Source organism: Brienomyrus brachyistius, chromosome 23 (assembly GCF_023856365.1).
Source record: "Brienomyrus brachyistius isolate T26 chromosome 23, BBRACH_0.4, whole genome shotgun sequence".
Taxonomy (NCBI): Eukaryota; Metazoa; Chordata; class Actinopteri; order Osteoglossiformes; family Mormyridae; genus Brienomyrus; species Brienomyrus brachyistius.
In genome coordinates this window covers 10,665,157-10,692,444 of record NC_064555.1, presented here as the reverse complement: position 1 = coordinate 10,692,444, position 27,288 = coordinate 10,665,157, and the positions used below count along the sequence as shown (strand labels likewise).

The following is a 27,288-nucleotide window of genomic DNA, read 5'->3' as shown; positions in this document are numbered from 1 at the left end:
CCAGTGTGGGGAAGCAATAAAAAAGGCCAATAGGATGTTGGGGTATATCTCCAGGTGTGTGGAGTTTAAGTCAAGGGAGGTAATGCTATGATTATATCATTCCTTGGTGAGACCTCACCTAGAATATTGTGTGCAGGTTTGGTCACCATATCTTAAAAAGGACATTGTGGCCTTAGAAAAGGTGCAGCGTAGGGCCACAAAAATGATTCCTGGTCTTAGAGGAATGTCATATGAGGAAAGGTTACTTGAGCTAAATCTGTTCAGTCTCAAGCAAAGTAGACTGAGGGGGGACATGATCCAGGTATATAAGATTCTAACAGGTTTGGATGCTGTTCACCCAAATAGTTACTTCAGCATTAGTTCAAATACACAAACTCGTGGCCATAGGTGGAAATTAGCGGGAGAACATTTCAAACTGGATTTAAGGAAACACTTCTTTACACAGCGCGTAGTCAGAGTATGGAATGGTCTTCCTGATAACGTAGTGCAAGCTGAATCCTTGGGTTCCTTTAAATCAGAGCTAGATAAGATTTTAACAACTCTGAGCTATTAGTTTAGTTCTCCCCAAGCGAGCTTGATGGGCCGAATGGCCTCCTCTCGTTTGTATAGTTCTTATGTTGTTAATAAATATATTTATAAATAAATATTTCTATAATTAATGTGTCTTTATTTTTTAAATGAATTTCATAAAGGATATCGTCTTATTAACGTAATGTTTATTAGTGTAATATTTAAATTGTATTTCGTAATAAATTAATTTTCATTCAACAATCATTATACAATATTTCGCAATGCAAATTTGATTTCTTAATTCAAATTTCATGTAGGCATACATTTTTATACTGTCAACATGATACAGATGTACATGTTAAAAAGGTCTTCTAGTACTTAATACTTTTCTATTCAAGGGCAAAGGGTTCAGTCTGTAATGCGTTATGTTGGTTGCTATATGCTAATACTTCAGCTTTTAATCATTACCAATGAAGCTCTAAATTAGTAAAAATTTGAATTAAGTGGTTCGTTGATTTGTCTGATATGGTTTGACAAGAAGTGAAGTAGTCAGGACCGAAGCTTCATCAAAGTGTATGTTAAATCAGCTGAGTAGGCGGTCCTTCAATGCAGCCTGGGACACATTCACGTTTACACTGTTATAAGAATGAGGCCATATGTGTCCCAGACCACCTCTGAATGTGGCTTAAGTAATCGGATCTCGATGTATTTTCAATCTGTTTTTGGTGAGTTCGCACCTGTATTTAGTGATGTCCACTTGTGATCGGGTCACTAGGATGCATGTTAATATCTGGTGTGAACAGGGTCATAGTTCTTTGGTCAGTTGTCATGGTAGAGATGTAAGCACAAGAAATTGCATTGTATTAGTCAGGAGCACATAATCAACCCATTACTAACATTGTGTATTTCCTGCATTATGCTGTAATGAAGCTTTACTTTGCAGTACCCAAACATAGGCACATTTATAGGCACATCCACTGCAGTTCTTGAAGATGTGATCAAATGAGCAAAAATGCTGTATAAATGTCGCATTTTTACTGCGTCTATAGGGGGGAAAATTCCACGTCGAAGAATTGTCTCGTGGTTTAGGCCTTTTTCCTGACGGTGTTCCATAACAAGCTCAACTGATAACATTGGAGGTAAACAGTTCAAGTGGATTAAAAAATTTGGAACCAGTTTTCAAGTCGATTTCTGTTCCTAATGTTCATTGCCGATATTAATTGGATGCAGTGGATGAGCCTTATGTGTTAGATAAGCTGTTGTCTTAAAAAGGTAGCAGGTCATTTCTATTGTGATCAGTAAGATTAGAGTAATAGGCTGAACAAGCCCTACATAGGGCTTGCTTGTATTGTTGCTGGCCATGACAGCTTTAATACCGCCAACTCCATAGATTTCCACTTAAACTGTATTATGCGGCATTCTTATTTATGAAGATGTCTGATCTTTAAACCATGGGGAATGTGTGATGGTTTTGACTACTTTTTTCAAATAAGTAGGGTTGAATGATTCGGCCAAAATATTTCAGTGCGATTTTTCTGATGCATTGGGATTTGATTTGAGTTTTATAAATAGTCAAGCTTTAGTTCAATGTTCACTAACAGATTTTAAAACATGGTCGAACATTACTGCATATTGATGGTATTGCTGTGTATCCTAATGCATGGATACAAACTTAGATTTGAGTTGTTTCAAACATGTATTTTACTTTATTTTTATTTTATTTTTAATTAGCATAGAACAATCAAAAGAATTATCACAAAAGTGATTACTTAAGTTAAAATATTAATTATAATAAAATAAAACCATTACAATTAGAAAATAGGACATTTCTGTAAACAGTCGTTAACATTGAAATAAGTAATTCACTTTTGGCTCAGAAGTAGCATCTAAATATATTTTCCACACCACCAATGTAATGTTTTCCATGGGTTTTACTTGTTTGTTGTTGGTGGGTGTGCTGTTCAGGTCACTTCAATTTAGTTTTATTTGTATAGAACATTTTCAGAACATTACATTGTCTGAAGTGCTTTACATCAAAGGGTCCCCAACCACTGGGCCACGGACCGGTATCGGGCAGCTGTGAACATTTTGGAGAACACTTCCATCTGTGGCTCATAGGGGGCAATAAGGCAACACACTTGATGATTACAGTAAAATCCCGTTATAATGGACTCGCTTATAACGGAATATCGTTTATAACGGACGAGGTCCGCTGGTCCTGGCCGTGCGCCTTTAAGAACATGCAGAAAAAGTATTGGATATAGCGGACTCGCATATAACGGAATTTTTCTTATAACGGACAAACAATTTGCTCCCCAGGGCCGCTTTTAGCTGCAGTTTGGTCCCCCGGTCCGTGAAAATGTTAACGGAATAAAACTGGGCCTTGGTTGCAAAAAAGTTGGGGACCCCAGTGACCAAGCCAGAGGAAAAACTCCCTAGAAGGAAGAAACCTTTGCAGGAACCAGATTCAATGGAGAGCCCATCCTCCAGTGCTGGCAGAGGAACTCAAATAAACAAAGATAGCAAACCCTAATTTACAGTCTAAATTTTAAGGTGCAGTGGTTAGCACTGTTGCCTCACACCTCTGGGACCTGGGTTCGAATCTCCGCCTGGGTCACATGTGTGTGGAGTTTGCATGTTCTCCCCATGTCGTCGTGGGGTTTCCTCCGGGTACTCCGGTTTCCCCCCACAGACCAAAAACATGCTGAGGCTAATTGGAGTTGCTAAATTGCCCATAGGAATGCATGTGTGAGTGAATGGTGTGTGAGTGTGCCCTGCCCCTGGGTTGTTCCCAGCCTCGTGTCCATTGCTTCCGGGATAGGCTCCGGACCCCCCGCGACCCAGTAGGATAAGCGGTTTGGAAAATGGATGGATGGGTGGAGTCTCAGTGCAGAGGGCAGGCAGGTGCTTGTGCTGCTTCTGATGGCAGGATGAACAGTGGTACTATAGCAGGGCAGGTAGGAGTAGAGCTGCATAATTAATCATATATAAAAAAAAAAAAAAAACACAATCTCGATTCACACCTCTATGCAATCTCATTTCTAAATCACAACGGTTCTGGCTGCGTCTGCGTTGTATTACATCAGCTGGATCAAAACAAGGGCTCCTACTTTTTACCAGAGAGTTTCAAGCGTCCCATGTTTCTGCACTCTCTTTACAGGGTGCTTTTCCATCGCACCAGGTACCTTTCTTTTGGTACTTCAAGAAAGTACTAAAAGTACGGTACTTCAAGGTGGTTTTCCACTGGCGTAATAACCGGTACCGGTTCTGATTAACATCATAGCATGAGGTGTGGTATTTTGTACTGAATGTGAAAAATGGCTGTAGGTTATTGTAGGGCTGGATAATGTGCGATATTAATACCAACATTGCATGTTGTGCACATGCAATTCTCACTTCGCCAGTCAGCTAGATTAACATAAGGCTTTTTCTTACTTTCAGTTCTGTAAACAAATGTTATAGTGCTGGGAGTTTAGGTTTTGCTAAAGCATTTTTACACTCTCATAGGAAAAAAATTATCACGTTTTGCCATTTTAATTGTTATTCATTTTCAAGATTATCTAGTATATGTATAAAAATCAGTTTAAAGTTTGCTTCCTCTGCTTTTGCATGAGCACTACATGTGTTCTGAGAGACAATCATAATCATTTTCGTCCTTGCTGTTTAAATTGTGAAATTAAACTCCTTTTTTGTTTTATAAATGCTTGTTTTATAGTGTATCATACAAAATCCATCCATCCATCCATCCATCCATCATCTTCCACTTAATCCGGGGTCGGGTTGCGGGGGCAGCATTCTCAGCAGGGAAGCCCAGACTTCCCTCTCCCCGGCCACTTCATCCAGCTCCTCTGGGGGGATCCCGAGGCGTTCCCAGGCCAGCCGGGAGACATAATCTCTCCAGCATATTCTCTGGGTCTTCCCCGGGGTCTCCTCCCAGTGGGACATGCCCGGAACACCTCCCCAGGGAGGCGTCCCGGAGGCATCCTAATCAGATGTCCGAGCCACCTCATCTGGCTCCTCTCGATGCGGAGGAGCAGCGGCTCTACTCTGAGTCCCTCCCGAATGACTGAACTCCTCACCCCATCTCTAAGGGAGAGCCCAGCCACCCTGCGGAGGAAACTCATTTCGGCCGCTTGCATCCGTGATCTCGTTCTTTCGGTCACTACCCATAGCTCATGACCATAGGTGAGGGTAGGAACGTAGATCGACTGGTAAATCGAGAGCTTTGCCTTTTGGCTCATAAAAAATATTTCTTTTTATCCTATCCTGATCTGTTTATTCCAACCAGACCACAGTAAAAAGCTTGAGTCACTTCATTTGTCTACGCATCCATTGTTATATTTATTATTTTTATCTAGTTTATCATTGTTTTCTGATTTTGCAACTGTTCTCAAGATGGCGATTGTATTGCGTTTCGGAGGCAGGCTATTAGCATAAACGTTTGACAGAAAGTGTTTCAAGTCCCACCCCAAGTACCAAAAAGTACCCCACTGGCACTTTTTGTATGGCAGTTTTGGTTACCCTAATACAATGACCAATTGAGCATTTCTGTTCTGTTGTCAAAAGTTGATATGCCGGTCCTGGATCAGTAATATGTTTGGCACAGTCATGTTTTGTGGTGATTTTTTTTTTTGCAATTTGAGCGGCAAAAAAAAGTTTAAATTTAAGGGAAAAAATCATTACAGAGAATCACAATCTGAATTCTAAGCAAATAAATTGTGATTCACATTTCCAGGATTGTGCAGCCCTTAGTAGGAGAAATATCATAGGCAGAATAGCGGGCAGGCTGGAATGAAGTCGCAGGTAGCAGAGACGCGATCCGATACTCTGATCAGGGTTTTTGCGGCCAATCACTGGAATTAGAATTGATTAGGGGTGTAACGATATACTCAGCCCATGAGATGAGACAAGATATTGGGTTCACGAGAATGAGACGAGACTTACCTACACAGACGAGAAATATGCTAAGGAAAACTTCAAAGAGGAAATATATTACTGGAAAGCAGCCTTTAATTTAATTTGAAAGACAAAAAATGCTAAATAATTCAGATTGCATCTGCTCATTTGCAGTGCCTTCACGAGACCACTTTTCACTCTAACAAGAATTCTCATGTTGTAATATCGCGAGATCTCGTGACACACCTAGAACTGACAGATACCAATCACTTCTCACTGGAATCAAAATTGGCTGATACCAATCACCGATGACAGGGTGAAATTCTGGGGACAGTACCACCCTGTCTGTATAGTCAGGGCATCCCTAGGCAGCCTATGTGCCCTTAGTCTGCAGTCCTTATGCTGCAGCATTTATAGAAATACCTGTGCTTGTATTTGTATTTGCATTAAGAACTTCCAGCTTCACATTAGGACATATGCGTGCATGTATAGTGGCACAGCTTCATCCACCCCTTTTCTAATGTTGCTTGGGGGAAACGCAGAAAGTTTCTATATTTGCTGCATTTGTTCAGTACATATGCATACCAAACCGAAAGACCCAAATTTTCAGTAGATATATCTATACTGTTACACTCCTACTTATCACAGTTATGGTACATTATATTAAATGTCTAATGATGTCTGTGGTGTTGATTCAGTGTTTCTGTTTTTGTTACACTGAGCAATGTTAATGGCCAAGAATTTCCCTTTGGATTAATAAAGTATCTTGATCTCAATCAGTGGCAGAACAACTGCACACAAGGCCCCGGGGCAAAACACTGATCGGGCCCCCCTGCACGCGTGTATGTGGTGGCGCTGAAACTAGTTTTTAAGTGTAGGTGCAGAATCACAAAAAACTTCCATTCATCCATTTTCCAAACCGCTTATCCTACTGGGTTACGGGGGGTCCGGAGCCTATCCCGGAAGCAATGGGCACGAGGCAGGGAACAAGCCAGGATGGGGGGCCAGCCCATCGCAGAGCACACAAAAACTGTAAAGTTTTAGTGGCTAAATTGTGTTTTCTACGCCTTTTCACACAGGAGGAGATTTGTTTGGCTATGCCTAGAAATTTTTTATACAATTTAGTCGACACAGAATCATTAACCTATTTTAACAGATTTATTTATACAACCACATATTTCCCACATTTTGAAATCAGTGATGCAGTGAAGATGCAGTGAAGATACAGTCTCTTTATTTCTTGACGCCAACCCTCCCCATTAGTTGAGCTGGCTTGCTCCCTTAAGTGGCTGGGTTAGGCTAAACTATATACATATTCACAAAGACTACAATAAAACATCCCAAAATATGTAGTCTAACAAAACGCAATTTTAAAGAAGGTAGCCTACTTGGCGGAATTGCAAACAAACAAATGAAAAGGCCCACGGCATATAATTAGGCTATATACAGTCGTCAGATGGATGAGGACTTAGGCAGCCTTTAGATCCTACCCCTCATGCACCACAGTTTTTTGCAAATTTCTCAAACGGAAAACCATTAAGTATAAAAGGAACAGTTTAGTTTGTCTTCAAAACATCACTATGTATTATATTTTAAGTTTGTTTGTAGGGATTTTACAGATTCTTTTTCTAAAAATTAATAATTACACCATTCATCCACCGTAATAAGAATGTATACAAAACATGACATATATAAAATTGCAAGTCACAATTAAAGTGTAAATATTATGTTCTAGCTGTCAAGAGCTTCGGAGAAATTATATCAGTATAACTTTATGTGTATTTAGTGTATGGGATGGTCATCTTTTTGCTGGGGGGAGGGAATTGGCCCAGGGGCGGTGGACCGGTCTATAGCTTCGCCCCTAATCTTGATCTTTTCTTGAAACTGAATTAGCGCTTCTTATGTCTAGTTTACACTAATACAGTGTAGGGTTTTCTCGCAATCCAGAACTGGTTCTGCACATTTCCACTGCAAAAAACTGGCATCGGGCTAGAAAAGACAGCTTCAGCACATCGCCACAGAAAAGCTGGTCTCAAACGTTGGAATCGTAATGTCAGTGAAAGTGGGACGGGCTATCACGTTCAAACTATCCGCATACACGTAAAATTCAATCCATAACCAATATAGTTTTTTATAATATTTAATAACGCAGGTGCCAACAGTGAAACAACTTCTCAGCTTATTAACATAATAATGTTACATAGTTTTTATTCTGTGAACAACAACAAGATCAATCTACTGGCCAGATTTGATCTTAAATTATTTGATTTGCAACATGTTTAAAAAATTTTGTGATGCTGTAGTGGTGCAGAGGTCATAGAAAAAAAAGTTCAATTTCTTTTATTGTGTGATCCTTGAAAGGACAGTGGTAAAACAGCAAATGAGAATAAACTCACAGGCTTGGGAGAAATGCAGTCTTTTAAGGAAACAGAAGTGGGTACAGACAATGGAGACAGAGGCTCATATTTTTGGTTCAGCAGCTTATAAAAACTTTAAATCTAAAAGTGGTTGTGTAAGAACTTAAAATCAGCTTATACAAACTTGAATCCAAAAAACAGAATATGAACCTTTATTTTACTCTTACTTCGGTCTATGTAACATTTCTGTTCTATTCTTTTTTTTAAACCAGTGGAAGCGTAAGCAGGTTCTCAAAAGGCACCAAGCGAAAACTAGCCCAGCACCAGCCCAGGCTCTGTGTTGGAGACGAGGCATTAGTGGCATCAAAGGGAAAGGTGAAAGGAGACAATATTTGAACTTGTTTGAATTTGTGATTGTGAAGTCAAAAACTATTCAAAAAAACTATTATCATTGCTCCAGAAACATTGTATGCAATAAGATCTACACCTGGTTTAATTTTCAGACAAATTGACCCAAAAATTAAACAACTGTGTAGTGTGGCAGCAATAGAGGGAAACTGCAGCTGTAGAGGACACTTGACCTACATGTGTCTGCAATGCTATTATAGGGTTGACAAATTGGATGCACTCAAATTTTAAGATGGGTGGTTCCAAACTTGAAGCAGTCACTTGGAGTGTCCTTAGGGCAACAGATAAACAGCCTGACCCTGCACTCGTACCCCCAAGCTTTGCTCAGCTATGGAATGTGTACTTGGTCGTCGAACAAGATAGTCACTTGTATTTCTTATTTTGTGGGCATGGAATTAGTATAGTCTAAGCGAGAGAACCAAACGTCCAAATACTTTGATATGTAAATACTGTTCTTGTTGAGTGTGCCTTGCAATGGGCTACCCCCCCGTCCTGGGTTGTTCCCTGCTGCATGCCCATTTTTTCTGGGATTGGCTCCGGACCCCGTGCAATCCAGGAGGATAAGCAATTTGGAAAATGGATGGATGGATGCGTCTCATATTCTCTCTAACAGTGGAATTGTGAATTCAGTTTAAGTATTTCATGACTTTAAACTAAAGCATGATTTACTATAGTCACAATTAGGCCTGCATTATTCGTTTACGGTATATGTTATTCAGTATTGCGATGACTATATGACTTGCGATAAATAAAGTGCATATACAGTTCCTATGTCTTTCTGCTTTAATAGGTTCAACTATCACAAACCACAAACATTAACCTAAGACCATTGAACAAAGTCATAAAATAAATTCTGATGTGTTTTTATGTTTTTATTGAACATAGATATCTAACCAATTAAATAGAACATTAATATAAGACATTACTGTATTACATTATAACAATTTTTTTCTCTTGTTCCTTTTAAAATCTTCTCTCCTAAACAAAAACAACAAAACTGTCTATGGGAAAACAAATAAATAAATTATAAATATGAATAAAACATGACAATTTATATCCTATTAAAGTAATCAAACCACTTCACTCTGCTCAAGGTGCCCTGATTTATGAAGAGGAAAACTGAAGTAAAAGCCACTAAATCAAGAAGGCAAAATCATTTTTAAAAAATTCTCCCAATTGATAATTTCCTACTTTTAGTTATTCCCTTAGGGCAAGTTCTTGGCCAAGAAAACCTGCATGTTAACTTTGCTAGTTTTCACACAGGTTCGCTAACATGTTACCCCATTCTCTGATGTGCTAAAGAGCCTCTCAGAGGGTGAGCTAGTGGCAGGTGTGCAAAGATATTTCTGAGCTAGTTTACGTAGCTTTGAGTAGGTGACCTGGTGGAGTTTCCACCAAGACAAAGGGTCTGCCTCACTGTCAATGGTCGGGGACTGCAAGTACAGTCGAACCTCGTTACTACGTACCCCGGATGCAACGTTTTCACCTTTTCAATGTACAGGTTTCTAATTCCCGTTTTTAGCATATATATTATTCGAATAGCAGCCATTGTTTACAGCGTACACCCTTACAGCGTAAACTTCGATACAACATCCAAATTTCTAGAGAAAATACTAAAACTAACCATCGTTACAACGTACAGCGCTCTCACCGCCCACCACAACTTGTCGCTACGTCTACCTGTATCTACCTGATCTTCGCCCGACAATGCACATTTGTCTTGATTTAATTTGACCAATATTTTATTAATATTTTCAGGCCAAATTACTATTTGGATGCGAATGTTTATTTAAAAAAATCCATTTTGACCAGCCGTTGTGTATTTTCGTTGCCATTTATCGCTGGCCATAATCGTGAGTAATTTAAGGAAAATTTCAAGGATCCAAATGAGCTTTGTTGAATTATTTAACAAGTAATAATGTATTCGTTGTTTTGTAGTCAACTTAAGGGTCTGTTCTATTAGTTTTATCATTTACATGGATATTTCGTGAGTTCTTTCATCCATTTTGCACTAAGTGGTTACAACGTTCTATGCTTATAACGTACATGTTTTTGATATCCTGTCTTGTATGTAGTAACGAGGTTCGACTGTAGCTGTTCATTTCAGCTTCAACAGCTTGCTCCAGCTGCATAAAAGATGGAGTGTGAGTGGAACCTGGATTTGTTTTTAGCAAACTGCCCAATGATCGCCTTGCCTTCTTGTCACTGGGGGACTCCATGCTTTGGGCCTAAGTGTTGTCAGAAAGTGTTGCCTCCTAAAGGTAAAGACAAGCTAAGGTAGTTTAGAATGCAATGAAAAATAGGTATGTTCCATCCACATTCAGATAATGCAATATCTGATTACAGTATGCGGGCATGTCATAAAATGTGTAACCTAATTACTTTCTGTGGCGTTTCTTTCATTTCTGACATCACCCTGGTCTTCATGTCTTTGCTTTTTCTTTGCTACTATAGTTGCCCTTGAACCTGGGGTCAATGAAAGATGCAATGTCCAGTGGTTCAAGTGTTGCTGCGTCATCATACTTTGTAATCATATAATCCAAGATTTTTGCTTTTATAGTCTTGGTTAAATCAGAGTCATCTTCCTTTGCTACAAGAACTGATGTCTTCAAACAAATGAGTACAGGTTTAACATATGAAACACTTACATAGCTTTCCCCGGAAAGAGCATCAATAAATTCTTGCAAAGGGTGTAACTCCAAGGTTACAGACTCAAGCACATCCAGGTACTGCCATGAGGGAATCAGATGCCGTGTTTTACGCTCTGCCAAAAGGACATCCGATAGGGCCTGTCGCTGCTCCAAGACCCTCTCCATCATCTTTTGCCTTGAGCCCCACCTGGTTTTGCATGTAATGAGTAAATACTCTGGGATGTTATGTTCTTGTTGTGCTTCCTTCAGTGCCACCTTCTGCTTCCAGCCGTGGGAGAAATGTCCCACAAATATTTTGCAAAGTGTGGCAGCATGAGCAATACGACGGTCATCCTTAGTAGCATTTTCTGGGAAGAAGATATTGTATTGTATTGTATTATTAATTATTAGTTATGTTCATTACACAATTGAGATCACTCAATCATGTCCAACAGTAGGCTAGTTTCAGAGCTGACCAAGCAATGGGGAAAACAAACTTGCTAATGATAATTGCCATATTTACAAGTGCATATTGCGTGTGCTGTTTTTTTATTCTGATTAATAAGACTGTTGCCTAAATGTCATCAGGTGCTCATAAGAAGACCTGTTTAAGAAAGAGCCTTTTTCAGATGTTAAAACAGAATGATACGCTTGCATGGTCCAGACAAAATAAACCAGTTACTCTAACAGAGGTGACTCGTTATTTCTGAGTAATACAAAAATCTAATTAAAAATGAACTAATAGCTCACAAACGCTACATCACTACTAAAACAAAGATCTTGAGAGCAAACTCAATATTTGGCTATACGAGGCAACTGTCCATACAAACACTAGATAATAAAACAGCCAAACTGGAATTATTTCGGTTCAGGTTGATCTATAACAATGTAAAGCCAATTTATTTATAACAACATCACAACGTTGTAGGTGTTTGGTCCGTTGTCAGTGGTAATGCGAACTAGCTGGTCTTCACGCAAATACCAGCTGGCCAAAGCCTCATGGAGTGCACATGCTATGTTTTCTCTGGTGTGTTCTCCAGGGAAGTACGCTGTCTGTAGACATCGTGTTTTCAGGTCAAAATCTGTATCCAAGAAGTGTACAGTGAGGCTGGTGTAGGGCTCTGTTGTTTGACTGGACCAAAGATCTGTGGTACAGGCGTAATATTCAGCTTGACCCAGTTCCGATTCTATGATCTTTTTACATGCGTGAAATATTTTCGTAATGCCGACTTGGGAAAGATAATTACGAGATGGAATCCGGTATCTTCATCTAATTTGTTTATTAGATTTATGAAGCCATCTTTGTTTACTGTGTTCATGGGCATCATGTCCTTGGTCAAATAACGAGTTATGGCCTCGGTTATTTCTATGTGGCGTTTGGATGTTTTTTTCATAAGGCGTCAAACGGGTAAAACTCTGAGAAATACTCTGTTGCTGCAGAGATGGCAAGGTTTTAGTTTTGCTACTCCTCGATGGTTGTGGTTTGGTGACTTTTGAATTGTTCGTGTAGTTCTTTATGGTTGTATTGCTGGGGATGATGGAGGTTGGTTGTGTTTCCTCTGGAAGTTGCCACGACTGTTAGGCATGTTTTACACAATACGTATTGTTGTAAGACGTCGTCCCTCCTGAAATAGCATAATTGCCATTCTTCTTCGTCACGATGTCTTCGTAAACCACATTTCCCCAGCTCTTTTCTCCTTTCTCAGCCATAACTAACCTGTCCTCGTACTCACAACTAAACTGATGGTAATTAATGTGAGGGTCCATAACGCTAGGCTGGGGCTTCATCCAAATGGTGTGAGTGCATGGCCCATGTACCCAGGGCTCCGTCTGATAGGTCAGATGTTCACACACACACACACACACACACACACACACACACACACACACACACACATATATATATATATATATATATATATATTTCATAGGATTCCAGGAGATAGGCAGATACTCAAGGAGAGCTGGACACATGTGCTCAGCCATAGAATACCAGAATTTGCAGGTCGGCCACTCGCACCCTGTGCTTTTCATAGATGAGAGCAGGTTCACGCTGAGCACATGTGACAGACGTGAAAGGGTCTGGAGAAGCCATGGAGAATGTTATACTGCCTGCAGCATTGTTTAGCATGACATGATAGTATGATAGTTTGGTGGTGGGTCAGTAATGGTCTTGTAAGGCATATCCATGGAGGGACGCTCAGACCTCTACAGGCTAGACAACGGCACCTTGACTGCCATTATGTATCAGGATGAAATCCTTGAACCCATTGTCAGACCCTATGCTAGTGCAGTGGGTCCTGGGTTTCTCCTGGTGCACGACAATGTCCGGCCTCATGTGGCAAGAGCATGTAGGCAGTTCCTGGAGGATGACGGAATTGATAGCATTGACTGCCCCCCACGCACAGCTAGGGCTGGGTATCGTTCCAAAATTTTCAATACCGATACCCTGAATTCGATACCGGTTCTGAACGATACTTTTTTCGATACTTTTATTTTAAGAAATATGTTTTAACAAGATTACATAACACAATCTCAGAGAAACTTTGGTTTTATTTTTTCAGGATGTTTGTGACACTTTTCACAGCAGGCTTATCTCTAAGACCAATAAACAAAGGAACGAAAGCACAAAATGAACAAAGTGTGATTAGCACAATATATCAGTGCAAACCGTTTTAATAAAGTTCAAGCCATTTTAAGTCAATCAATTTTAAGTATTTGTGAGGCTCACTGCTGCTTAAAGGTTTAGTTCACCCAAAAAATAAAATTCTGTCATTAATTATCTACAAATGAAGATATTTTGGATTTAATCCAAGAGCTTTCTGATCCTCCCATAGATAAATTGTTGAGTACAGTTATTTTTGTTCACTTTGCACACAGAAGTATTCTCGCAGCTTCATATATTTATGATTGAACCACTTATATCACATGGACTTATTTTGACTATGTTTTTGGTTCCTTTCTGGGCATTGAAAACTGCATATCCAGTAAATCTATGGGAGGATCAGAAAGCTCTTGGATTAAATCCAAATTATCGACATTTGTGTTCTGAAGATAAACAAACAAAGGTCTTATGGGTTTGGAACAACATTAGGGTGAGTAATTAGTGACAGAATTTTCATTTTTTGGTGAACTAACCTTTTAAGATCACCTGAAATCACTCAACAGTTCTTCTTCAGAAAAATTAGCATGTCTGCTTTTTCAGGAGACAGTCAAGCCCACTCCTGGCTGATAATGTCCCCAGCAGTGGAAAATGTACGCTCTGAGGGTGTGGATGATGCTTGCACGCAAAGATACCTTGATGCCAATTCTGAAAGCATTGGCAGAGTATCCTTCATGTCCCACCACCAGGTTACTGGACTTACTGAGGACAGTGTAGACGGAAGCAGTCTGTACTTATTTATCTCTGCCTGAATCCTCTCTGTAGTGCTGCTGAAAGTGGTCTGCATTCTTGCTTCAACAGCCATGTCCTCCACAGCAAACAGCTCCTCAAGGGCAGAAAGCTTTGGCCTCTTCTATTTAGAAATAAGTAAAGAAATAAAGAAAAATATAAAACTCTATAAAGATAAATGCAAACAAGCTAATAGGAAAAAATAGGATTTCTTTATATTTTCTTACCAGTGCTGTTGTTGCAGATGCACTGTCTTCATCAGAGCTGTCATCTTGGTTACCTGCTCTCTCTTCAAGTGCCTGTTCTATCTGCTCAGTCGGAGTCTATATTCAATAACAAAAATAGGTTACACATATTGATCTACAATTCAAGAGGAGTAGAAGATTACCAATATGAATTAACACCTGTTCTGAGGTCCTCCAGTCTGGTCCACACTTCATTTGTCACTTTTGACTTGAATCTGGGATCTAAGGCTGTGCCCTCCTCCAAAAACTGTCTGATATTGCCATCCTTCAAGACAAAAACACTATGAGTCAATCACTGAATAATTCTAATGAAAACAAGTGCAAATTCAACAGGATTACACTGCACACCTGGTATCTTTTTGAGAGGTCATTCCAGATAGTGTCCTTGATGTTCTTTGTGAAGGAGGAGTCCTCTTTATTCACTGTGAAGTGGTGCTGGAGTTTATTTAAGATAGGCAGAATCTGACCCAAAGTTGGGCTCCTTTCAGCAGAGACACAGAGGGTTGAAGTGTAAAGTATCTTTGTAACTTTGACAAACTCTTCTGCTTTTCTAAAATCCTCACCAGAAACACTCTGCAGTCTGTAAAATATAATCACATTCATTAGCTGGACTATAGATTCATGAGCAAAATCGTTCACACTGAAAATGGCATTTAGAATAAGAACTGTTTTTGCCTGTCCTTGTCCATTAATTTCTTAAGACGATGGTCCATGGAGGTGGCCTGGATGGCAGGGAATTGCTCCAGGAATCGCTCCACCATGAGGAATAAGCTATCCCACCTTGTTTTCACATCAAGGATGACCGCATGTTCTGGAAGACCTAAAGTGAGAAAGAGAAATTCATGTTTGTGTGTGTGTGTGTGTGTGTGTGTGTGTGTGTGTGGTTATCAAAGTGGCTGTTTATTTGCAGAAATGTTTTACTGCATGATTTAGCAAAGGATTTTTAATAACTATTTGGCCAAAGAGTTTTGCACTAAGGTTCATCTATTCTGATTTCTACCTACCAAGAAGACGCTGCTTCTCTTTAAGGATAGGTTTAGCCAGGCTGGATCTTTTCAGCCACACCACCATTGCTCTGATCCTTCCTGCCCACTGTGAGACTGAGGTAACTGTGTAAAGCTTCTGAGCAGCAATATTGAGAGTGTGAGCAAAGCAGCAAATTTTTTTAATACTCATCTTTTTTACTGCTACATCCATGTTTGCTGCATTGTCCACTGTCACAGCAACTACTCTGTCCTTTATATTGAATTCATCAAGAATATCTCCTATCTCTTCTACTACAATGTCCCCTGTCTGGGATGTGTATACCGCCCTTGTATGTAGGACCTTCTCTTTCATGGAACCCTCTCTCACATAGTGAACTGACACTGTCAGGTAGTGGTCCTGTGCAATGCTGGTCCAGCCATCAGCAGTCACAGCCACATCCCTCACATCTTGCAACTCTTTCTTGACATTTTCTTTTTCAACTGCATACCATGCAGGTATGAGGGTATTTGAGAGCATGTCTCGGCTGGGGGACTGATATCTGGGGTTTAAGGTGCTTATCATCTCCCTATAGTTGACATCATCAAACACAAAAAAAGTAAAATTACCCTTATTTTATAATTGTTGCTTACTATAAAAAGTTTAAAAAATTATCTAGGTTAAGACTACCTACAAACCTGGCCAACAGCCTTAATGGTAATATTACAACATAATTTACAGCTTACTGTACTTACCGCCACCATGAAGCCTCCACAGTAGAAAAAGGCAGTAAACCTTTAACAATAAAATTTGTAACGGCCCTATGGCATTCATCTTTCCTTTCTTTGTTCATTTTTACTTTTTCTGCCAGTGTAAATGGATTATCACTTGATGGTCTCCTAATTCCAGGGTCAGCACGAGCAGAGACTATAACATTAATGTGAAGAAAACATGAAAGCTAAACTGTTAATGCAGCCAAGGATAAGGACATTTAAATAAGATAAGTTTAATGTGAGGTAAACTTCATCATTTACTTTTAACCATAAAGCATTTTAGTATCAACTTAGCTAGGCATTTAAAGTCATCGAAACAGTACATAATGTTACACAGCGTACGTTAGGTCCGAAAAAGGATTAATAAATTGACCCCGCACAAACTTAAACTTAACTTTAACGGTGCACAAGCTAAAAGTTAGCTGATTTTGTATGTCTGTTTACTTGTCGGAGCCCCAGCCATCGCGCCGTTATCCTCATCAGTCACGGAGGACGACGCTTGTGGCGGGCATGTTGTTGGAGGCCCTGAGTCAGGAAAATACTGAAAGGATGATGATGACTGCACCGGCGTGATCTTCTTGCAGTCAAACACGGAGCAACTTTCTGCTCGTAAATTAATTCCGTGTACTGTCAGGTGTTTTATCATATTTGACGTGTTGCCAGTCTTGGACGCGATAACCTTTTTACAAATATTGCATCGCACGCTGTTGCCGTCAATCTTAGCATAATGTAGCCATACTTTTGATCGCTTAAACATCATTTGCGTTAAATTTATGCTATGCTTTAAAGTGTAGTATACATTACAGCCTCACATTTGACAAGCTCTGGGCGAGTGGGCGTAACCGCCGTAAACTATTGATTTTCAAGGCAGCCTCGCAGTCTCCATTTTTTCTTGTTATCGAAATGACAGGTCTCGCTACTCGCTTGTCATTGGTCAGCTGTCAAAAAGATGCTTGACGTAGGGCGTTCTTTTCAGAAAAGTTGAACTTTTTTCAACTTGAAAAGACGCTCTGAGCTGCAGAAAAAGACGCCGGCGGTGGCGTTTAAAAAAGCGGTCAGGACTTTTTTGAAAAAACGGATTACTCCATAGGGTTATAATGTAAAGCAGCAGTTTGAAAAAAGACGCCAAGTGTGAACATAGCCCAAGGATGCCGCACGTTTTCTAGCTCACTGACGTTGACAAGATTATACCCTTAGGTATCGAAATTTGGTACCGAACGAAAATGATTTTTTTGATACTCGATAGTATCGAGATGATTCGGTCGGTGCTTAAAAAGTATCGAACTCGATACCCAGCCCTATGCACAGCGGACCTATATCCAATAGAATACCTCTGGGATATTGTTTCGTCCAGCTGATGGCACCAGGTTGCACCTCAGACTGTCCAGAAGCTCAGTGATACCCTGGTCCAGATCTGAGAGGAGATCCCCCAGGACAGCATTCGTGGTGTCATTAGGACCATGCCCCAACATTGTCAGGCATGCATACAACCACGTGGGGGCCATACAAACTACTGAGTATGATTCTGTGTTACTGTAATGAAATTTCGGCAAAATGGACTAGCCTGCCGCGTCATTTTTCACTTTGATTTTTGGGGTGTCTTTGAATTCAGTCCTCTGTAGGTTGATAATTTCATTTCCATCAAACGATGTGGCATCCTTTCGTTCCTAACACATTACCCAGTCTATATCAGTATAGATGTCCAGCATGTTTTTTTCCCCTTGATATCTGATGTGTTTTCAAGGTGTTCCTTTAAATTTTTTGAGCAGTGTATGTATATGTGTATATATATGTATATACATATCGAGTGGCTTCTTCAGATCTCCAAATGCCATTAGTGTATGTTATAGTTCTGACTTATGTCACAGAAAACTTTGGTAATACTACAAAAGAGAAATAAATAGAATAAATATTTAAGCATAAATGTAAATAATATTTTCAAACATGAAAACATACACAAATGATTACATGTAACCATCTAACTGGTGCAGAAATATTTTGCAAATTGTCGTGTAAGTGGAATGTGCAATAAATTAGAATACTTTCACACCTACGTATCACAGTAGGAACTGGTGGCATTCAGGTAAAAATGCATGTAACTTTCACATTTCCAAGTGATTCCTTCAGTATGTATAGAAATTGTGCAAGTTGCTGAGTATGGGACAAGTACAGATTAGCTGGGAGGGGCAAGTGATGGGGCTGTCCAGGGAATACGATGCTGTCGTTTCCAGCAGCACCAATTCTGTTTAAATGGTGTTTTAAGTGGCTGTTCCTGCTGTTTCAAACAAAATAAAGCTGACTTTCATCCTTTTTTCTCCTCTCAGCAGGAGCTGTGATAAAACGGAAAGGGGACTTTCCAGACCTCACCAAAAACACTGGAACCTGACGAAAAATCACAAAGGTGGTATCACTGTAATATCCTGATACAAAAAAAGAAAACTGGGCAGTGAGAAAAGAGGCTGTTTAACACACCTGTACCAAAGACTGTTGCACTTAAAATCAGATTGAAAAGGACAAGGAAATACAGATGTCTTAATAGCAAAAACTATTAAAAAATTCAAGGCTATAGCTATGTAAACAGCCAAAAGGTGGCAAAATTATTTAAAGGAAGGATTTATGGAAATAATTATATGAATTATCAGCAAGAAGTTCAATACAAACGAATGTTCAAAGGATTGCAGTCCAGTAGTATGGAAAAGTTACCAGTTTTCTCTATCAAAAAACAGGCGAAAAGCTAATTATTTGACTGAAGTCTTGTCACTAATGTCATTGTAGAAATCTGACACTTTCAGGCATTTGAAAAAAAACAGCAATGAAATCTATACTGTAAACACACTGGAACGCTACAAAGAACAAAAAAAATCTTAAGACCTTTAATGAGTTCTGTGCCCACTTCTCCTTAATGGAAAGTGGGGGGAATAGCAGATCACCATCCAGAGGAAGAGAGAGCAACAGTGCTTCAGGAACAGGAGGTGGCAGCAGCAGAGCAGGAGGTGGTTCTGGAGCAGGCAGTTCCCGAAGCACCATTGCTTCAGGCCACAGTTCCTCAGTGAGTGCTGGTGGTATCATTGTTGCATCCTCTGGAGCAGGAGTTGTTCCAGCACCACCACCAAGTGCCAGTGAGTGGGAAATGTTCCAGTTTGGAAAGTATCCAGTGGACATTTTGGAGATGCTTAGTGGACATCAGGCCCACCAGTTTAAAGGCCTTGGCTTGGAAAGGCAGCTGCAACATCAGCAACAAGTTCAGCTACATCAACACCAGCAGCAGCTCCAGCAGCAGCAGCAGCAGCAGCAACAACAGCAGCAGGGTGAAACCTCAGGAAGCATCCTTTCTGGAATTGGCCTGGGATCATTGCAAGGATCTAGAAGCAATGCTTTTGCTGATTCCTCTTCTATTTTTGCCAAAATGAGTGCCCCACCTCCACCTGTTCAACAACAAGCTCAGTCTGCCTCTTCGCAAAGCTCACGGAAATCTAGTAAAATGGGTGTAAATAGTGGTAGTGGAAGTGGGGGATCGGTGGCGGGATATCCACAGTTCTTGCGTTCTTTTCACCCAACAGAAGCTGCTCTAGCCCAGGAGCAGTTGCATCCAGGAATGGGTCGTTTTGAACACTTTGCTGGAGGGAGTGTTGGAGGAGCAACAGGTGTAATAGGAGGAGTGGTGACTTCTGCTCCTCCACCACCACCACCCCCTTTACATCCAGCACTGTCTGTTCCACAAGCTTCCCCGGGCCCCTCTTCATCGTCTCCCTCACCTTCAAGCTCTACTTCCACATCTAATAACCCCCCTAGCAGCAGTGCTGTAGCTTCACTTGGACAACAGCTGGTTAGTGCCCAGTCTGATGCTCGAAGTCTTCACCAGCAGTTTAGTTGCATGCTAGCTGCAAATCAATACTTTCTCTCTGGAGTGCCACCCAATGCTAGTTTGGAGCAGTTTTTGGTTCAGCAAGGAACCCACAACCATCTTAGTTTGGGTTTAGGACAGGGCAGTGCCGACACAAATTCAGGCCTCGCTCCACCCCCTGCTCTTCACCCCTCTCATGCCCATGGTCACCCCTCACCTCAACAGCAACAACAGCAACAACTTCCATCACACACCTTACCCCACCCTCATTCTCACCCTCATTCCCATCATCCTTTACATCCAGGAGCTCAGCCCTCCACACTGGGTGGGTTTGATTTCCAGGGAATTCCAGTCCTATCTTCTAATCAGCTGGCTTCTTTGATGCAGCAAGAAACTGGCTTGCCCCTTCCTTTACCTCTCCATTTATCACTTTCAAAAGAAGAAGGGAAAGACAGTGGAAATGCAGGGGGGGGTGGAGGAGGCAGAAGAAAAAAAGCTATGGCTGGGTACTTGCCTCAAAGGAAATCTGACGGAAATAATAGTAGCAGTAATAACTGTCATAACAGTGGGGACCCCAACACCAGCTCTGAGGGACATGGTCATAATGCAGGCTCAGGACTTGTTGGAGGGGGAGGAGGGGTCAGTATATCAAATCTTAATGATGACCATTCCTCACTTCTCACCTCAACACCACCGTCTTCTACCTCCTCAGTCGTTTCCTCTTCTTCATCTTCAGCCCCTTCCTCAACATCTGCCTCTGTCCTGGTGACAAATAATTCTCAAATTTCTAAACCTGACACTTTAGGATCTATAGCACCAACTGTGACACAGCCTGAACCCGAACCCCTCTATCATTGTGGAGAATGTGGGAAGACCTTCACTCATCTGTCAAGTCTGCGAAGGCATTTACGCAGCCATGGGTTGCCTTCTGGAGGTGGCAACCATATTACAAACCCCAATTCGAATCACAATCAGCACCATCAGTCTGAGACCAATCTCCCCCATTCAACCCAGGATCTAACTTCTCAATCCAATCCACATCATCAGCAACCACAACAGCAGGCTCTCCAGCAACAGTCAAGCTCAGTCCCCACATCCTCATCATCTTGTCCTAGCCCAGAGAAGACTCACTGTTGCACTGAATGTGGAAAGAGGTTTAAGAAAAGGGGTCATCTCCTTCAGCATGGTGTTATCCATTCTGGAGTTCGGCCTTTTTCCTGCCCAATTTGTCAGCGTTCTTTCAACCGCCGTGAGTCACTCACACGTCATGAGAAGATTCATGAAGATAAACCTTTTCGGTGCCCAGCCTGTGGCCGATGTTTTCGTGAAAGCACATCTTTGCTGAATCATGCAGCTTCAGGTACATGTGGCAAGCCTGGACGGGGCTCAAGATCCAGGGCGAGTAATAGTGGTGACAATAGTTCTCTGACTGTTGGGGGAGAGGACTCGTTTGGGCTCAAAAGCAGTAAAACTGGAATGATAGCTGCAGGGGCATACCAAGGGGGACAACTTACAGGTGAGACGATAGTATATGACAAGACTCAGGAAGAAGAGAGAGCGTGTATAATGGGGGTTGATGAGGATGAGGAGGAAGAGGAAAAGGCTGCATTATCTTGTGGGAACTTATTTCAACAAGGAAGAGATGGGGATGCAGACAGGAGTAAAACTGAAGGAAAGTATGATGCTGAATTTTCAAGGAGTCGTTACCAAGTATCTTATCGGGGTGATGACTATCGGGCAGATTACAAGCAACATCGTTCACATACGAACCCATCTCCTTGTTATGCTGGGGAGTCTTCCTGTGGGAATGGGATGACTGAGCCAGCACTCAGGAAAGCCCCACTAGCCCCTACTCTGCACCCGCACCCTCAGAGCCAAACTCAACAGCAGCAGCACCAACAGCAACCACATCTTCCTCTGTCCTCTTTGTTGGATGATTCAGAAGATGATGTTACCAGTTCTGTCAGCAGTGCAATGTCAGCTATTGCTGCAGCTGCCGTAGCCTCGTGTATTCCAGGGGAGCATAATAATGCGGGAAGTCGAGAGGAACGTAGAGATATTATTGGGGGTTTGTTAGGGGGTCTAGGCTTTGGTTCTCTTGGTGTCTCCCCAGGTGGCCCCACATCTACATCTGGGGTGGATAAGACGTTCAGATCAAATCAAAATGATGGATGCATGGGAAATGCTATGATGAGTTTAACACAGCCCAGTGAACAACACCCCCCCCAGCAGGCCCCAAACATCAAACCCAAGAGGCCTCGTAAGCCACGGCCAAAGAAAGAGCCCAGAACCGACGGTGAGGGCACCAAACGAAAACGAAACACCCAAAGTGGAGGTGGTGCTGGGAAAGATGGGACTGAACGACCATATCTGTGTAGTGTCTGTGGACGTGGCTTCAGCCGTCGTGAAACCCTCCGTCGGCATGACCGTATTCATACAGGGGAGAAGCCTCACCGCTGCCCTATTTGTGGCAAAAACTTCCGGGAGGCGTTCCACCTCAGCAAACACCGCACAGTTCATTCTGGCGAGAAAAACTATAAATGTGGCTTATGTGGAAAAGATTTTGGTTATGCACAGAGCCTGAAGAGACATGGAAAACTCCATGAGAAAGGTCATTTTGGAGATGAGGCCACAGCAGCAGGAACATGCAACAGTAACAACAGTTCTGCTCCAACCCCAGGGGCTAGCATGAGCCAAGCAAGTGATCAAGGAAATTCCTACTTTTATTCTCAGGATAAGACTCAAGGGTCCAGCAGCCAGCCACCATCCAGACTCTACACTTGTGCGGTTTGCTGGAAGGCTTTCCGACATCACTTTCACTTAACGGCTCATCATCAAGCTGTTCATGGAAGTGGGGAGAAGCTTTTTTGCTGTGAAGTGTGTGGAAAGGCTTTTGCATATGCTAACAGCTTAACAAGGCACAGACTGTCCCAACATGGTTTGCCTCGAACTAGGCAGGCTAACACACCTGGAGCTAGAGATGAATCTGGAGTACATGCAAGTAATAATTTGATACCTGAGAGTGAAGTGGCCACAAATACCCTGCTTCAGCTTGTGCCTCCTAGTGGAGCTCATGGTGGTCCTCAGACCCATTCTGCTGTCTCACAAACACAACAGCCACCCCCTCCTCAGTCTTCATCTTGCCTTTCTCCTCTGTTCTACCTTCCAGAAACAAGTCCTTTAAATACTCATGTTTCCTCACTTTCTCACATCCCCCCCAATCATTCCTCTATAAACCATAACCACCAACAGGCTACAACTATTAAAGGGGAGCCCCTTCACCAAACTGCTTCGGCCAGCCTTCTCACTCCTTCGTCCCATTTTCTGCCCTCCTCTCAGCTGCAGCAGCAGCGTCATGCAGTTGATATGAAAACGTCTAATATGAATTTCCAAAATCATCAAACAGAGTCTCATGTAAGAAAGCAAAAGATAAAAAAAGGAAACGACTCAAGTTTATCCAGAGAGGCAAAGGGAGAGAAGGATAATGCAGTGTGCATGTCTGCCCAAAGGAAAAGTCATAACAGAGCTAAACAAAAGAAGAGAAGATTCCATCAACCGCTGCTTAGGAAGAACCTGGCACAGCTTCTTCAGTTGAGGGGAATACAGAACTCGTGGCATGGAGGTACACTAAACTTTGGATGTCTGTCATCTTTAGGAGTACCCCAGAAACGCTTTCCATGCCCCTATTGTCCAAGCACCACATTTCCCCGACAGGCTGCACTGTTGGTCCATTGCGCTGTAAGACACCCTCCAAGATCCTGTTCCCGCCAAGCACGTTTGGTGTGCTTTGTCTGTGGGAAGCGCCATCGACGCTTATTTGCAGCACTTGCTCATCGAACATTCCATCTTGTTCAAGGGTCTTACTCTTGTTCACGATGCCCCTCACATTTTTGGAATGGAAATCTCCTAAGGAGGCATAAGATTGCTTGCCGTGGTATTGGGAGAGGTGGTTTGAAACTAATATCTTTGTTAAAATCAGTAGGAAGAAAGAGAGAAGAAAGGCAAAATAACAGAAGCATAGTGCTAACTGACCCTAGACCGTAAAATACACTCATAACTGAGAAGTTCAGATTTGATTGAGAAAAGGATGTTAAGAATTTTGATGATTCGGGTCCATGTATTCTTACTGAACATTGTTAAGATACATTTTAACATGAATCATTTGTACCTTTACATGGATTCATAATACAAAAAAGACTTCAACCGAAGAAACCTGTAGACAAGGACTTCCAGAGACTTGTTTTATATATGACTGTTCTCGCAACTTCAGGCCCACAGTGTTGTCCCTATTTGGTTGACAATGTATGGGAATAATAGATGTATAGCAATATCAGTGAATTTATCCTAATAGTATTGTCTGTTCTAGTTGATTTCTGCCATTATCAAACATTCATTTTATGCTCTTGTCTCTGCTGTGTGCTATGTGCAGTTTTTATACGAGTTGTTTTTTTTTTTTTTTTTTTTTTTTTTTTAAAGCGTACAACATGAAACTTGTTTGGAACTGTTGAACTTTTTGTTAAAACTTCATCAATATCAGTTGAACATACTCACAATGTTACCTGCTTTGTCGCTTGGATTGTGATTTTACTTACTGTATTTTGGGAGGACACTTTGTGACTATAAGCATCAGAGTCAAATTACATAACACTGCCAATAAAAATAAGGGTGATTTTAAAAAGAGGAAATAGAAGATGTATTTAACCCAGCTGACTTGTGTATGGTCCTTTCCAAAAATGCATATTCAATTTTAACTAGCAAAACAGGATAACTGTAATTACATTTTTTTTTTTAATCTTTGGACTGTCGTTTCAGATTGACATGGGAAGACAGGTGGGGAAAATACAGCTTGTAGTATACAATGTATATTAGTGTTTTAAGTGTTTTAGGCTAAGCATAATTTAGATTCATTGTTGGCTTGACAAAGAGAAGGGAGGGATGTGGCAGGGGTGGATATTTTTTATTTTTGTTAATCAGATGTAACAATGTGATTGTTCACTCTTTCCACATCCCAGTCCTCTATGTAGTCCCTGATGTATACACATGACCTAAAACCATGTTCATACTTGCTATTCTAGGTTTTTTAAAATAAAACCTCAATCTATTTCAATGATTTTAAATAACTATGTTTGATATTTCAAGAATAAAGGGAAGCTTCAAAGTGCTTAATGATACATTTGTATGGAAAAAGAAACTGCAGTGTAAGTGGAAGCTTAGTGATGCTTTTCTTCGCTGTATCAAAACTAATGAAATGTGCAGTGCCAGGTGTTCTGCAGGGGTTTCCTCCTTGCTCACATGCTGTAGCATACAGTGGGCACCACGCCAGACTCATTTACAATAAGCTCCAGTGCCTGGAGAGATGCAGTATCTCTGTGTGTCTCCAGGTTTTCTCTATTGTTACCAGTGTCACCTTTTATATATGACTAAAGTTATATATTTTTAATTGAATTTCTTTTGTCAAAAACATTCCTTCATACATGTTTTTTTTTCCAATAAAAGGCAATTACTGGTAATAGTTGTATATTCAAAGCAGTTTTGCTCTCTTGTTTCAGTGAAATCCAAGAAATGTCAGCAGATTTCAAATGCAAGTGCATTAGGTTTCCACTAGGTGGGAGTAGCATTCCAAAGTTTGGCGAATTGTCACATGCGCTGTACTTGTAATATGCATTTTTCTTTGATAGAAATTTGGTAGTGCCTCCAGTCATTTTCCAATTGTGTGTAACTTGCCTATATTAATACTTTCATAATTATGAACTACATCAAAGCAAAAACTATATGAGCACCATGTATGTCATGGTGTTGCTACACTCATGCAAAATACAAATGAGGTAGAGCAGGAATGTCACACTCCAGTCCTGGAGGGCCAAAGCCCTGCACATTTTGGGGTTTCCCCTCATTTGACACACCTAATTCAACTCCGTGCACCTCCTTGTGCTAATTGCCACACAGCTCGTGGTCTAAGTCATTTGTGGTACAAGGAAAGAACTAAGCTACACAGGGCTCTGGCCCTCCAGGACTGGAGTTCGACACCCCTGAGGTAGAGTTAGTAGTTCTGGCTCCAGAAAAGTCATCTCCGTTGGCAGTAGGGTGTACCTTCTGACAAAATAATTTTTATAGTTCATTGTGGTATGAGTAAACTGCTTTTTTTCTGAATGTTTTCTCTGACATGGAACTGCTGTCAGGTAAGGAAACATTCACTAAACTATATAATTTCAGATGGGGCCTGGCATATTAATGTGTCCCTTAACTGACGTAGATATGTTCCTGTTCATAATACCCTTCTTTGCCAGGGATTTCTTATCATTTGGTTTCTTTCTCAAACATATTGTGCTTTTCCCAGAACTGCAAGTGGTTTGAGGACAAAATGACTATAAAGTGTTATAGGTAATGGGAGCTTTTGTTTAGCAAATTTGAGGCATTTGTTGCACTGTGATTCCATGTACTTTGTATGGGCTAGAAGTGTGTATTCACCTTACATGACCCCAGTCACTGTAGGTAACTAATACTATTTCTCTTCAGTGTACCCTTTGGTTTCTTGGTTAGTATGAACTATATATGTTTGTTAGCTGCAATAAGCATCTAAAAATAATAGCTTTTCCTGCAAAAATATATAAACCTGGTGCAGATAAACCCAAGTAACACGGAGCATTTGCTAATTAAAAAAATCAAATGGACTTGTCGACTAAACACTAACGAAAATGACTAAATGCATCGCCGTAGCTATTTGTTTCTTCACAGCCTCACGCGGCCTTCGCATGGGGAAAGCTGTAGGCGGAGCAGTTGACCTACTTTTGACCAATAACATCATAGAGAAGGCAGAGAACGACCTACTTAGAACCAATCACTACGAGGCTTGCATTTCAGTGGGCAGCACCCACGCGTGCTAGGTCCATGTGCGCTGCAGCAGCTGGTCTAAAGGTAACAGCGGTTGCTAATTGTGTCGGGAAAACTGCCGGATCTCACGTTTTAGGCAGATTAAATGTGAATGTATACCGAACATAGATGATTTATTACGATCTTACGTCTGATACTATACGAATTACACATGCATACAATTTGTAATAAAGTGCAGCGCTTTTTTAAAAATAAAAATACGTCTCTACGATTTGACAATAACCAATAATGTAGATGCAGATAAATACTAATTTATATGGAGATGTATAAAATTACCATTTATTACGTACTGTATGGGGCACACATAGCTTCACTACCATATTTATGCTTGCCAGCATGTTTCAACCACGTGTTTAGGTACCGAAGGCAGTATCAGAAGC

General features: G+C 41.0%; 1 protein-coding gene across 2 annotated transcripts in view; it reads left to right on the top strand.

Moving 5' to 3' along the window:
* Positions 1-25,178, top strand: part of LOC125718938 (uncharacterized) — a 39,711-nt gene extending 14,533 nt beyond the window's left edge. The window contains exon 2 of one of the 2 annotated variants that reach the window (XM_048993255.1): positions 18,501-25,178. In XM_048993255.1, the coding sequence (XP_048849212.1) occupies positions 19,076-24,061 (4,986 nt within the window). In that variant the 5' untranslated portion in view covers positions 18,501-19,075 and the 3' untranslated portion in view covers positions 24,062-25,178. Of the gene's footprint in view, positions 1-18,497 lie in introns of both variants that reach the window. The other variant, XM_048993254.1, reaches the window with a different exon arrangement.
* Positions 25,179-27,288: the final 2,110 nt, after the last annotated feature.